The 14418-nt window shown below is 45.4% G+C and overlaps 1 protein-coding gene across 1 annotated transcript in view; it reads right to left on the bottom strand.

Moving 5' to 3' along the window:
* Positions 1–14418, bottom strand: part of LOC126455984 (uncharacterized) — a gene marked incomplete at its 3' end in the record, with an annotated part of 1226620 nt that overhangs the window by 552369 nt on the left and 659833 nt on the right. The window contains exon 29 of the mRNA XM_050091741.1: positions 8981–9181. Coding sequence (XP_049947698.1) covers positions 8981–9181 — 201 coding nt within the window. The remainder of the gene's footprint in view (positions 1–8980; positions 9182–14418) is intronic.

The raw sequence follows: 14418 nt of genomic DNA, 5'->3' as shown, positions 1-14418 counted from the left end.
CAGAATCTCTCACCCCGCTGCACAGCAACAAGCTGTAACCGTGTAGAATTAATACGAGTCTAAAGTCATTCATTGTATATGGTTATTACTAAACCGCGTATCATTAGGTTGTAAGAAGCGCATTTTATGTCTCTGAAAAAGGCTCTTTCAGTACCTCATTTAGGCTATATAAAACCTGAAACAGGCCCTAAAACGTATCACTCAGAAAAACTAAAACTAATGTAAAATACGCAGTATTGGTGTATGAACATATCATTAATCATTAAAAACAAGGAAAATAAAAATATGCACAGTTTCACAATGCAGGAAACATTATACATCTGTAATGCTCAAATTGATCCCAAACCTTTTCAGTTTTTCCAAAATAAAAATGCAATATAAAGCTGATTTAGCTACATGTTTAAATAGGTGTAATAGGTAATTTAATAAATGCTGGATAAATCGTTGTTTCAAACATCCAGACCATATTTGGCTACACGAGAAAGAACAAACCTTTTCTAAGTTTTCCAGAGAAAAACTATGACGCTTGACAGTCAGCATTAATTTATATGGGAAGAAGAGAACGTTCTACATCAACAGATCTGGCAGGGGCGTACTTCACTTTCGGCACACGTTAGACAGGAATGCTGCAATCAGCGGAGCTGGATTTTCCACTTAGTATGTATTTCTCTCTCTCTCTCTCTCTCTCTCTCTCTCTCTCTCTCTGTGTGTGTGTGTGTGTGTGTGTGTGTGTGTGTGTGTGTGTGTGTGTGTGTGTGTGTGTGTGTATATGTATTACAGAGCGGGAGAGATTTTTTTCCTAAAACACACACACACACACACACACACACACACACACACACACACACACACACACACCCATTCACAAAACAGTTGAATGCAGAAAACTGAGAATGTTGGTAACACTTAGAAAAACAAATGAATCTCTGAATTAAAAAGATGGCGGTTACAGTGATGTGTAACGTAAACAGTGAACTTAAAGTGAGCTGTAGGATGTCCACCTGGTTGCCAGATGAGAAAAAGCGGTTTGCTTAGATGCAATGAATTAGAAGTTACCTGTAAGAACCTTTCCATTTCATCAAAAGTTAAGGAACTGTTTTTAAATCTATAACCTAGATGTGAACCCATAACCTATGCGTAGAAATGGACAAGTCGTGTAATATTTCAGGACACCCACTGAAGTTGCCTTGTAAAAAAGGCGAAATGCGTCTGGGTGCACACATAAAAATAAAAATTTCCATGTGAAGCATGCAAAAAAGGCATTTTCTTTGAAACATCTGCAATTTATATACAGTTGCTGCCAAAATGGGCACTACAAGAAACATGTTATCTCTACTCCTTCTGTATTCCGCTCTTGAAGAAGAATGGGCTGCTATTCGTACACAGACATTTAGACACTCCTCCGGTAGCTGAGGGGTCAGCGTGACATCCTAAGGGACCGGGTTCGATTCCCGGCCGGGTCGGAGATTTTCTCCACTTAGAGACTGGGTGTCATGTTCTCCTAATCATCATCATTTCATCCCCATCGACGAGCAAGTCGCCGAAGTGGCGTCAATTCGAAAGACCTGCACCAGGCGAACGGTCTACCCGACGGGAGGCCCTAGTCACACGACATTTCATTTAGACACTTTATTGAAAGTGTCCCTAGCAGATTTCAAGCCATCACAAAGTCAAAGGGTGGACACATCCCACATTAAGTTCCGCTAATAAGTGCTTCGGTACTTTTGATCAGACAGTGTAATTCCTTAAGACAAGGAAATTATGTATGTCACCTAAGTGAGATAAACTTCTGTTGACATAACACAGTGAACTGTGCTTTGTGATTAATTTATCTGTACCATTACAACTTGTGGCGTCTAGTATCAAAGAGGGCCAGGTCACAAAATTTACGAAAATTAATTCAAGTTATCAATTTAAACACAAGGATATCAATAAGATTTGAAACGAAAATACACTCCTGGAAATTGAAATAAGAACACCGTGAATTCATTGTCCCAGGAAGGGGAAACTTTATTGACACATTCCTGGGGTCAGATACATCACATGATCACACTGACAGAACCACAGGCACATAGACACAGGCAACAGAGCATGCACAATGTCGGCACTAGTACAGTGTATATCCACCTTTCGCAGCAATGCAGGCTGCTATTCTCCCATGGAGACGATCGTAGAGATGCTGGATGTAGTCCTGTGGAACGGCTTGCCATGCCATTTCCACCTGGCGCCTCAGTTGGACCAGCGTTCGTGCTGGACGTGCAGACCGCGTGAGACGACGCTTCATCCAGTCCCAAACATGCTCAATGGGGGACAGATCCGGAGATCTTGCTGGCCAGGGTAGCTGAGTTACACCTTCTAGAGCACGTTGGGTGGCACGGGATACATGCGGACGTGCATTGTCCTGTTGGAACAGCAAGTTCCCTTGCCGGTCTAGGAATGGTAGAACGATGGGTTCGATGACGGTTTGGGTGTACCGTGCACTATTCAGTGTCCCCTCGACGATCACCAGTGGTGTACGGCCAGTGTAGGAGATCGCTCCCCACACCATGGTGCCGGGTGTTGGCCCTGTGTGCCTCGGTCGTATGCAGTCCTGATTGTGGCGCTCACCTGCACGGCGCCAAACACGCATACGACCATCATTGGCACCAAGGCAGAAGCGACTCTCATCGCTGAAGACGACACGTCTCCATTCGTCCCTCCATTCACGCCTGTCGCGACACCACTGGAGGCGGGCTGCACGATGTTGGGGCGTGAGCGGAAGACGGCCTAACGGTGTGCGGGACCGTAGCCCAGCTTCATGGAGACGGTTGTGAATGGTCCTCGACGATACCCCAGGAGCAACAGTGTTCCTAATTTGCTAGGAAGTGGCTGTGCGGTCCCCTACGGCACTGCGTAGGATCCTACGGTCTTGGCGTGCATCCGTGCGTCGCTGCGGTCCGGTCCCAGGTCGACGGGCACGTGCACCTTCCGCCGACCACTGGCGACAACATCGATGTACTGTGGAGACCTCACGCCCCACGTGTTGAGCAATTCGGCGGTACGTCCACCCGGCCTCCCGCATGCCCACTATACGCCCTCGCTCAAAGTCCGTCAACTGCACATACGGTTCACGTCCACGCTGTCGCGGCATGCTACCAGTGTTAAAGACTGCGATGGAGCTCCGTATGCCACGGCAAACTGGCTGACACTGACGGCGGCGGTGCACAAATGCTGCGCAGCTAGCGCCATTCGACGGCCAACACCGCGGTTCCTGGTGTGTCCGCTGTGCCGTGCGTGTGATCATTGCTTGTACAGCCCTCTCGCAGTGTCCGGAGCAAGTATGGTGGGTCTGACACACCGGTGTCAATGTGTTCTTTTTTCCATTTCCAGGAGTGTATTATAATAAATTTTCCGTGTTTTCGTGTTACAGAGCACTGAATTTTTGGTTCTACAACAAAATGGGCCAAGTCTTGAAGGTTGTGCATTCGTATCTGGCCATGTCAAGGAAAGAGCAACAATAATCACGTTGCAGCGTTTTTGTCTGGAATCTGCTGTTATTAGATTACGCAAGAACGTGACCATATCAGCAGGTAAAATAATTCTTCATATTGTATATTCTTTGAAATCACAATATTTCATTTGTACTTTGGCAACACCAGTCCTGTCCACCAATTTCCATATTCGAAGGATTCTTACCGTAAATGTCGCGAAAGCAATCCTATTTCCTGGTGAATATGAAGAAATGTTATCTAAACTGGCTTGCATCTGTGTGTGGCTAGTGAGATGCGTGACTGGAAATCACAGGCTGCTAATATATTGAAGCCTCCTTCTAAATAGAATTTTCCAATATCCAAGACCAAACGAATTATTACGCAGGAAACAGAAAAGGAACAGGATTATAACAACGTAAATAGTGAGGAGTACGAAAGTCTGTGAAAAAGAGAAAAATCGTTGGCTCTATTGACACTACACACAGGCATTGCTCTTCCTGTATTTAAAACAAGTCATCAGCAGAAACTCACTGGCTCAAGATGGGAAGATCTTCAGTCGTTGCAGTTTCATAAAACAATAATAGTAGTTAGTGAAACAGCTTGCAGAATCTCCGAAATCTGCGTCATTGGTACAAATGAAATGCCTGACGTTTCAACGTAAATGAGAGCAAACTGAAGACTGAAAACAACAATATTACTCAGTATGTGTGAACAACACGTGTCATAATGATTGTGTTAACATACTTGATTATTTTCAGATCGTTTTCTTTTTACAGTTTTCAGGATCAAAGTGAACTACAGACTTCTAGTGAGAGAAATCTTGTTTTGTGTTCTCCTCAGTTTTCCTAGATATGTTATTATCCAGTCTATATTGAAACGATTTTTTATTGCTATAAGGAAAAGTAATTACAGTGTCACTTTATTTTCATTTAACTGCTTTTTTCATAAGAATTTAGAATTTAAAAAGAGTGCAATTTTGTAAAAAAAGAGATTAAAATTATATAAAATTATAACAAAAGCGGCCAAGTCAAAAGTTAAATTAAACAAAAAAAAAACGATTTCATTATAAAATAGATTTCACAAAACAATAGAACTTAAATATTATACCATTACCGATGTAACTATGAATGAAAAGCTTTTGTGATTTATCATCGTTTCCTCTCATACTGAAAAAGATGCCTTCAGTGACTTTGTTGGTTTTGATACCAGACGCCTTGCTTGTTATACAACAATACCCCCAAATATTTTTACAAAATTTTTTTGATTTTGTGGATGACTATCAATTCTACTTCTGATGCTCACAGGTCATCAGTGCTTGTTTGAAACCGCACACTTTGAGTCTTTGTGAGATTAAGATTTAAACAATACTGTGTCACTTGTAGGCCTGTTTACTTGTCATCTGTGCTTTGTCTACGAAGACTGAATTTGGAACCTTGATCGCTATTACTGAGTCATTATAAACATTAAAGATTTTGAGCCTCCACTTGAAATTGTACAAAGACTATTTATTTATAGCGAATCTCTCGGTCAGCCCGAAGTAACAAGCGACTGGAAAAAAGCGCAGGTGACTCCCGTATATAGGACGGGTAAAATAATGGACCCATAAAATTACAGATCAAGATCCTTAACATCAGCTGTTGCAGGATCCTTGAACATATTCTCACTTCGAATATAATAAATTTCCTTGAGACGTAAAAACTCCTGTCCACGAATCCGCACGGTTTTGGAAGGCACCGCTCGCGAGATACCCGAATTGCCCTTTTGTCACGTCATGTCCTGCGAATTATGGATAAAGGGCAACAGGCAAATTCCATATTTCTAGATTTCCGGAAAGCATTTGATACGGCGCCCGGATTAAAATGGAATAGTTTCCCAGATACACTTTGTGATCAAAAGTATACGGACACCCCCAAAAACATACGTTTTTCATTTTACGAGCATTGTGCTGCCACCTACTACCAGGTACTCCATATCAGCGACCTCAGCACTCCTTAGACATCGTGAGAGAGCAGAATGGGCTGCTCCGCGGAACTCACGGACTTCGAATGTGGTCAGGTGATTGGGTGTCACTTATGTCATACGTCTATACGCGAGATTTCCCCCCTCCTAAACATCCCTAAGTCCACTGTTTCCGATGTGATAGTGAACTGGAAACGTGAAGGGACACGTACACCACAAAAGCGTACAGGCCGACCTCGTCTGTTGACTGACAGAGACCGCCGACACTTGAAGAGGGTCGTAACGTGTAATAGGCAGACATCTATCCAGACCATCACACAGGAATTCCAAACTGCATCAGGATCCACTGCAAGTACTATGATAGTTAGGCGGGAGGTGAGAAAACTTGGATTTCATGGTCCAGCGGCTGCTCATAAGCCACACATCACGCCGGTAAATGCCAAACGACGGCTCGCTTGATGTAAGGAACGTAAACATTGGACGATTGAACAATGGAAAAACGTTTTGTGGAGTAAAGAATCACGGTACACAATGTGGCGATCCGATGGCAGGGAGTGGGTATGGCGAATGCCCGGTGGACGTCATCTGCCAGCGTGTGTAGTGCCAAAAGTAAAATTCGGAGGTGGTGATGTTACGCTGTGGTCGTGTTTTTCATGTAGCGGGCTTGCACCCCTTGTTGTTTTGCATGACAGAATCACAGCACAGGCCTACAGTGATCTTTTAAGCACCTTCTTGTTTCCCACTGTTGAAGAGCAATTCGGGATGGCGATCACATCTTTCAACACTATCGAGCACCTGTTCATAATGCACGTCCCGCGGCGGAGAGGTTACAAGACAATAATATCCGTCTAATGGACTAGCCTGCACAGAATCCTGAACTGAATCCTATAGAATACCTTTGGGATGTTTTGGAACTCCGACTTCGCGCCAGGCCTCTCCGACCGAAAAGATACCTCTCCTCAGTGCAGCACTCCGTAAAGAATGGGCTGCTGTTCCCCAAGAAACCTTCCAGCACCTGACCTGACTGAACGTATGCCTGCGAGAGTGGAAGCTGTCATCAAGGCTGGGGTGGGCCAACACTATAGTGAATTCTAGCATTACCGATGCAGGGCGCAACGAACTTGCAAGCTATTTTCAGCTAGGTGACTGGATACTTTTGATCACAAAGTGTATGTGAGTGGCTCGAAGACTTCTTAAGTAACAGGACGTAGTAAGTTGTCCTCGACGGCGAGTGGAAGAGTGAGAGGATTCTAAATACATAAATGCTCTGGTGGAGAGGGTGACCAGGAATCTACGGCCGGTTGCTAATGATGCTATGGTGTATGGAAAGGTTTTGTCGTTTAGTGACTTAGGAGGATACAAGATGAGATAGACAAAATTTCTAGTTGTTGTGATGAATGGCAACTAGGTCTAAATGTAGAAAAATGTAAGTTAATGCGGAAGAGTAGGGAAAACAAACCTGTAATGGTCGGATACAGCATAAGTAGAGACCTGCTTGACACAGTCACGTCGTTTAAGTACCTGGAAGTAAAGTTTAAAAGTGACATGAAATGGAACGAGGATGTGAGGATTGTAGCAGGGAAGGCGAATGTTTGACGTCGGTTTGTTGGGAGAATTGTGGGAAAGTGTGGCTCATCTGTAAAGGAGCGCACATATAGGACGCTAGTTCGACCCATTCTTGAATAGTGCTCGAGTGTTTGGAATCCGTACCAGGTCGGATTAAAGGAAGACATCGAAGCAACTCAGAGACAGGCTGCTATATTTGTTACTGGTAGGGACGAACAACACCCAAGTATTACGGAGATACTTCAGGAACTCAAATGGGAGTTCCTGGCTTGAGGGCGACGTTCTTTTCGTCAATGAGAAAATTTAGAGAACCGACATTTGAAGGAGATTGCAGAACAATACTGTTGCCTCCAACATTCATAGCGTGTAAGGACCACGAATATAAGATACCAGAAATTAGGGCTCATACGTAGGCGTACATACAGTCGTTTTCTCTCGTTCTGTTTACGAGTGAAACAGGAGAGGAAATGAATGGTAGTGGTACAGGGTACCCTCCGCGATACATCTTACGTTGGCTTGCGGAGTATGTATGTGGATATACACTCATGCTCATAAATTAAGGACTATTGCAGAATGTGGTTCCACACAACGTGGCACTACACAGAACTGGCGCTAATAGCATAGGCACATAGGGAACACACACGAGACGGATCTGCCAGTCCACGATATTGGTGATAATTTGAGAAAACTGTCCCGAAACACACATGCTACAAAACGCCACTGTTTCCTGCGCATGTACCTCGACATCAGTATGGGATACGATCATCATGCACACGTACTCAGGACGCACAACGGGTTGGCATACTCTGGATCAGGTGGTCGAGCAGCTGCTGGGTTATAGCCTCCCATTCTTACACCACTGCCTGTCGGAGCTCCTGAAGTGTCCTAGGGGTTTGAAGACGCGAAACCATACGTCGACCAAGAGCATCCCAGACGTGCTCGATGCGGTTTAAATCTGGAGAACAGGCGGGCCACTCCATTCGCCTGATATCTTCTGTTTCAAGGTAGTCCTCCAAGATGGCACCTCGGTGGGGCCGTGCGTTATCATTCTTCAGGAGGAAGGTGAGACCCACTGCACCCCTGAAAAGGCGGACATACTGGTGCAAATTGACGTCCCGATACACCTGACCTGTTACAGTTCCTCTGTCAAAGACATGCAGGGGTGTACGTGCACCAATCATAATCCCACCCCACAACATCAAACCACGACCTCCATACAGGTCCCTTTCAAGGACATTAAGGGGTTGGTATCTGGTTCCTGGTTCACGCCAGATGAAAACCTGGGGAGAATCACTGTTCAGACTATACCTGGACACGTCTGTGAACATAATCTGGGACTACTGTTCCGGTGACCATGTACTATGTTCTTGACACCAGGCTTTACGGGCTCTGTTGTGACCAGGGGTCAGTGGAATGCACCTTGCAGGTCTCCAGGCGAATAAACCATGTCCGTTCAGTCGTCTGTAGAGTGTGTGTCTGGAAACAACTGTTCCAGTGGCTGCGGTAAGGTCCCGAGCAAGGCTACCTACAGTAATCCGTGGCCGTCTTCGGGCACTGATGGTGAAATATCGGGCTTCTTGTGGTGTTGTACACTGTGGACGTCCCGTACTGTAGCGCCTGGACACGTTTCCTCTCTGCTGCAATCGTTTTCAACACACAGTCACCATTAGTACGTCTGAAAACGTCTACACACTTACTCGCAGCACCATACTCTGTCATGCACCAACACACCTCTGCGTATGTGGACTGCTGCCAGCGCCACCGTGCGACGATCGCAGGTCAAGTGCACCGCATGATCATACGCCGAGGTGATTTAAACCCTCAAACGCCCACCAGGCGTAGTTTCACCATGTATCAGCATTATCCTTAATTTATGAGCATGAGTGTAGATGTAAATATGTAGGTTAAGACCAAGAGGTCCTAATATTGACCCTTGCGACATCCCGTGCGATTCTTCCTCTGTGCAGTATACCGACCGCATTTACCTGCATGGCGGGCTCGAGTCCCAGGCTGTCCCTGGGCGCGGGCACCAGCGAAGAGGCGCGCTCCAGCGGCTGGTGCACGGGCAGGCCGGATCCCTGCTGGGTGAACGACGGCCGGTGCAGCCCGCGGGACCGGCTGGTGCTCACCGCCGCGTCTTCGGCGCCGCCCTCCAGCCCAGTCGTGCAGTCCACGGTCAGGTTCACCTGCACACCACGTCGCCCTCCTCACTCATCCACCAGGATGCCTCCTCATACAACACGGGGTAAGGGGTCACAGTGTTCGTCAGAGCTGTTGGAGCTTTTGGAGTACATTCTGTAACCATAAAAATGTCGCACCACAGTTCATCCACTTTTTGACAGACTTAATTAATGAAGCACTGCAAAAGGAGGCATACCCGCAGTATGGAAGTCAGCAAATGAAGCGATCATAATAAAAAATTGGCCAAGAGCGAATAGGACACGCACTCTGAGGGTTCCGTACAAATTATGTGTATAGACTGTTCATATTGCCCTTGAATCGAGAATTTCGACGATTTTTGCCTGTTATCAATACTGATATTGGTAAAATATCGATCCTATTGTGTTCGATAGTGTGAGCAAGAGCTGGTGCTTATTTTTACATATGACGTACATACTGCTGTCGCTGAGGCAATTCAGCCGCTATCTGATACAGAGGGCCTGCGGATGGCGTAGGGTAGCCTCGAAACCGATGCCCAATGAACGGGATGTGAAATTACAGCTGAACGTGTTCTCGTTTTTTTAAATGTACCGGGTGGTTATAATTACACTCTCCCTCTCCGCCCCTCTAGCTGAGTGGTCAGCGTGCCAGACTGCCGTCCTACGGGCCCGGGTTCGAATCCCGGCTGGGTTGGGGATTTTCTCCGCTCAGGGACTGCGTGTTGTGCTGTCTTCATCATCATTTCATCCCCATCGGGCGCGCAGGTCGCCCGATGTGGCGTCGAATGTAGTAAGACCTGCACCAAGGCGGCCGGACTTGCCCCGCAAGGGGCCTCCCGGCCAATGACGCCAAACGCTCATTTCTATTTTTCCGTTACACTTTCCCCTCTCCTTCCCTATTTAACACGATTCTAACACAGAAATTAACTACCGTCCAACTACCGAACTTGGCAGCATTAATGTCAAGGACATCGGAAAGAAATAATGCAGAATCAATTCAACTGAAACACTTTTAATATGCTGCTATGGTACATGATTCCATTACACACCGGTATCATTTCTGCTACGAAAGGGGCTCACTATGGCTCCCATCAGTGTCCAGAAGAGTATGAAAACGCAAGATTGCATTCTGCACGGAAAACGAAGCATGTCCGTAGGTATTCTGACTACCTCTCTCGATATGCTGCGCTTCAGATCATCACATGTGTGAATGTTCCTTCAGGCAGCCCCACAACCAGAAATCACGGGGAGTGAGATCAGGTGATAGTGCTGGCCAAGCATTTGGAAACGATCGGCTTAGAATTCGACCGTTTCCAAACGTGTTTCGGGGAAGCAGGTGCACTTCACGAGCGATGAGCGGTGGCGCCCCATCTTGCATGAAAACTGTTGAGTTCATTGCGTCTCTCTCCTGTAGGGCGGGTATGACGTGCTGGCGAGGCATATCGCAATAACGCTTGCCAGTCACACTGCACGCCTTTGGTCCCTGAGCGCCAACCTGTTCAAAAAAAGAGAGGGGAAATGATGAACGTAGCCGTGAAACCACACCATACGGTGTCATGTTCACCATACAGAGGAACTTCATGTACAGTGACTTGGGGTGAAGATCCCCACGCTCGGCAGTTCTGTGTGTTCACCCCACCCGTCAGAATAAAAAGAGCTTCGTCTGCCCATATGATGGTCCAGGGCCAGCCCTCGTCAACTTAAATCCTTGCGAGAAAGTGGAGAGCGAAGTCAACACGTCGTTGTGCGTCCTGTGGTGCAAGCTGCTGTAAGATATGAATATTATACGGGTAGCATATGAGAGTGGTTCGAAGCACCTTCCGCACAGTGGACCACGGGGTGTTCAACTGTTGTGACACAGCACGCGCCCTGCCTGACGATCGGGAATTGCGCGCAGCGTTGTCTGCCATGGGCACAGCGATTTCATCAACCGCCTGTGGTGCAACTGGTCGTCGGCCTCTTCCCGGAGCGAAGCCCAGTTCTCCAGTTGATTCGATCTTCTTCATCATGCTGTGCACAGTAGGTGGAGGAAGAGGACCCTTCCGTAATCCTTACAAATGGGGTTATTACTGTTGTTTTGACAATAGAGCTTCACCGATAATGGTTCAAATGACTCTGAGCACTATGGGACTTAACATTTATGGTCATCAGTCCCCTAGATCTTAGAACTACTTAAACCTAAGTAACCTAAGGACATCACACAACACCCAGTCATCACGAGGCAGAGAAAATCCCTGACCACGCCGGGAATCGAACCCGGTAACCCGGGCGCGGGAAGCGAGAACGCTACCGCACGACCACGAGCTGCGGACGCTTCACCGATAATTCCGTGCTTCTTTTGTCCAAGCTCATGTTGTCACATCAACAAGTGCACTGCGACTGGTCAGCTGTGTGTGAGACTATGAATCACGATGACTGATCACGGCACCTCGTTGCCGTAGTTGGAACTGGACGGTGGCGCTATGACGCGTGGATATCATGCACCCCATATTCTGGATATTAATGCCACTTAGTTTGCTACTCGTGCGGTAATTAATTTCCATATTGTAATGTGTCACATAGGGAAAGTTTAATTACAACCACGCGGTATAATCGCTGTTGTCCCATTATTCAATAAAGCATGAATGGATGCACCTAAGACAGACTCAGATATCGAAGAAGAAAGTGATAATGACGTACAGCGAAAGATCTATACATAAAATAATATTAAGAATTATAGATTTAGAACAACTATTATTGTATGGATATAACAAATACCTGCAAACAACTTGTGTAAGGAAAAAGGCGCAGTTAGTTTTGTTAAACATACAACACAAACAAGACACACACAACATATAGAGCTAAGTTCAAAAATGTTCGAATGTGTGTGATATCTTATGGGACTTAAGTGCTCAGGTCATCAGTCCCTAAGCTTACACACTACTTAACCTAAATTATCCTAAGGACAAACACACACACACATGCCCGAGGGGGGACTCGAACCTCCGCCGGCACCAGCCGCACAGTATAGAGCTAAGTCCGGTGACAGCTACACGAATAGTACAATTGCTGCGTCCTACATAGAACGCTCAAACTTGACTTGTAACAAGCAGTAATAGTGAACAGATAATAGAAACACATTCTTTTATGCTAGTAAACATAACAGGTATCTGGTTATAGGATCACGCTATCTGTGGGCGAGAAGCACGAAGTAGTGCTGAGGTCATCGTCCTCAGATAAGGATGGCGGTTATCGGCGAAACAACCGGTTTTCGGTTACACCGGTCGTTCTCATTTCCAGTTTAACCAGACTTGTTAAAACCGCCAAAAAACCGGTTTCTGAAATAACCGATTTTCGGCTTTCATTGCTATTACTTCCAGTGATTAACATAGACTTCGACCGAAGACTGAAAAGTGAACACGACGGTGAAGCAGTAGGAGATCACGATCGACATACTTTGAGATGGCGGTGGAAATTAGTCTCATTGTCTCCAACAAAGGTTACGAATGTGAAGAAGACGGGCGCGGCTGCCGCGAGAGTTGAAGGCCACAGGTTGACGACTTCCCCGCATCTTCACCTTTGGATGGTATCAAATTTTCACCCTGAAGCAACCACATTATCCCGAGTTTATACCACGTCTATAGAATTATAGGTATGTCAGTGAAATCTATCTCATCGTCCAAGGATCACTGTGGATGTTTCTTGCATATATGATATCGCAAGTTTCTTGTGCCTCCTCTCGTTTTTAAAATTTTGGAGCAAATGGAACAGTGTATTTCATAGAGGCCGCACTTCGAAAAAGACCTCCAAATCGTTCATGGTACTCTCCTGCAACAACGCAAGTGATGTCTGAGGACGAGAGCGCAAAACTACCGCATAGACCAGGTGGATGGTGAGGGGAAAGGGGGGGGGGGAGAGGAAGTCTTGCACGCTTTTAGGCCATGCCACGCGGCGACAGATTCATTATTGCCTCTTCACTGCTGCAGAGATTCTATGTCATGTGCTTGTTGCTGGTCTCCAACTCAGTGTAGGCGTTGTTTTCAAAATAATTCTAGTTGCTGTTACCAATGTCTATAATAATCCAACATTTGAAAGCAACGGAAATTTTACGAACGAATATTATTGTATAAAACAGTTTACTTAAAAAAAAAAAAAAAAAAGATTTTAGCTCTGCTGCTGTGCAAATAGATATGCCGGTTTTTTACTCGGTTATTAGTAAAAAATGGAAAAACTAAAACAAACGAGAACAAACAAATACCTAAAACACCGATTATTCAGAACCAATATCGGTTTTAACAGGTCGGTTTTCCATCCCTATCTCGGATGGCGAGTAGTAGCAGACCGGGGTGGTGATGGGGGTGCGGGAGTAGAGAGGGCAGTCATTCTGAGGTTTCCCTCCTGTGCTGGGATCGGTCGTGGCATTCTATAAATCTAAACTATTTCTATCTTCCTATTTCCCTATCTTATTAACACGTAACTCTTAAGATTAAGCATTTCCGTTTTCTAAGTAGTTTTAAACTTACAAGCATTTGAAGTTTAAATATTGTTAAAACTTTATTAGAATAATAAGAACTTCATATTATGCATGTACACAATTCCTTATTGCAAAAACACGGCCTGTATTTGTCATTAGGTAGCAGCAAATAAAATTTTTAAAAAAATTAAAAAAGCATCCAAAAAGTTAATTGGTGTAAAAACAATAAATTTAACGTAGCAAACAACAAAACAAAGCAAATAACCTTAAAAAGCAAACTACAAAGTAAGCGCATGATCAAACAAAAAACGCAATACGACATCAAGGTACTCTGGCATACAAACTGACGAACGACTAAACTTTTGAAACCACACGCAGATAACTTGTGATAAGCCCGAACAATTAATAGACAAACTAGCCAGGTTAAACAATGAACACGTTAGATTACTATCCGTCACAATGCGCAACAATCACTGCACGATCTTTGAGTCGATAGTAGGGTTTGTGGCGAGTACACGGGCACACCGCCTTAGCTTTGTTACTAACAGTACAGATGTTAGCCGAAGGTAAAGAAATGTGCTGTTGCTCAGGTTGTCGGGGGATTTCGGACCAAATCTCTTGAAGCTCTGTGGTCGTGGGAGTCTACCCGATAGAAAACACCATAAGATATCGGGCCTCAGAGTATTGGCTCAAGATAGGAAGATTGGACAAGATAAGTACCATAAGAGGGGAAGAAATATGAGACGAAGGTCACTTAAAGCGGTAGCAGACGGACAGCTGGCAGCGGGAATGGAATAGTAGTGATAAGAGC

The sequence above is a fragment of the Schistocerca serialis genome, chromosome 2 (assembly GCF_023864345.2).
Source record: "Schistocerca serialis cubense isolate TAMUIC-IGC-003099 chromosome 2, iqSchSeri2.2, whole genome shotgun sequence".
Lineage (NCBI taxonomy): Eukaryota > Metazoa > Arthropoda > Insecta > Orthoptera > Acrididae > Schistocerca > Schistocerca serialis.
This window is presented reverse-complemented; position numbering and strand designations above follow the sequence as displayed.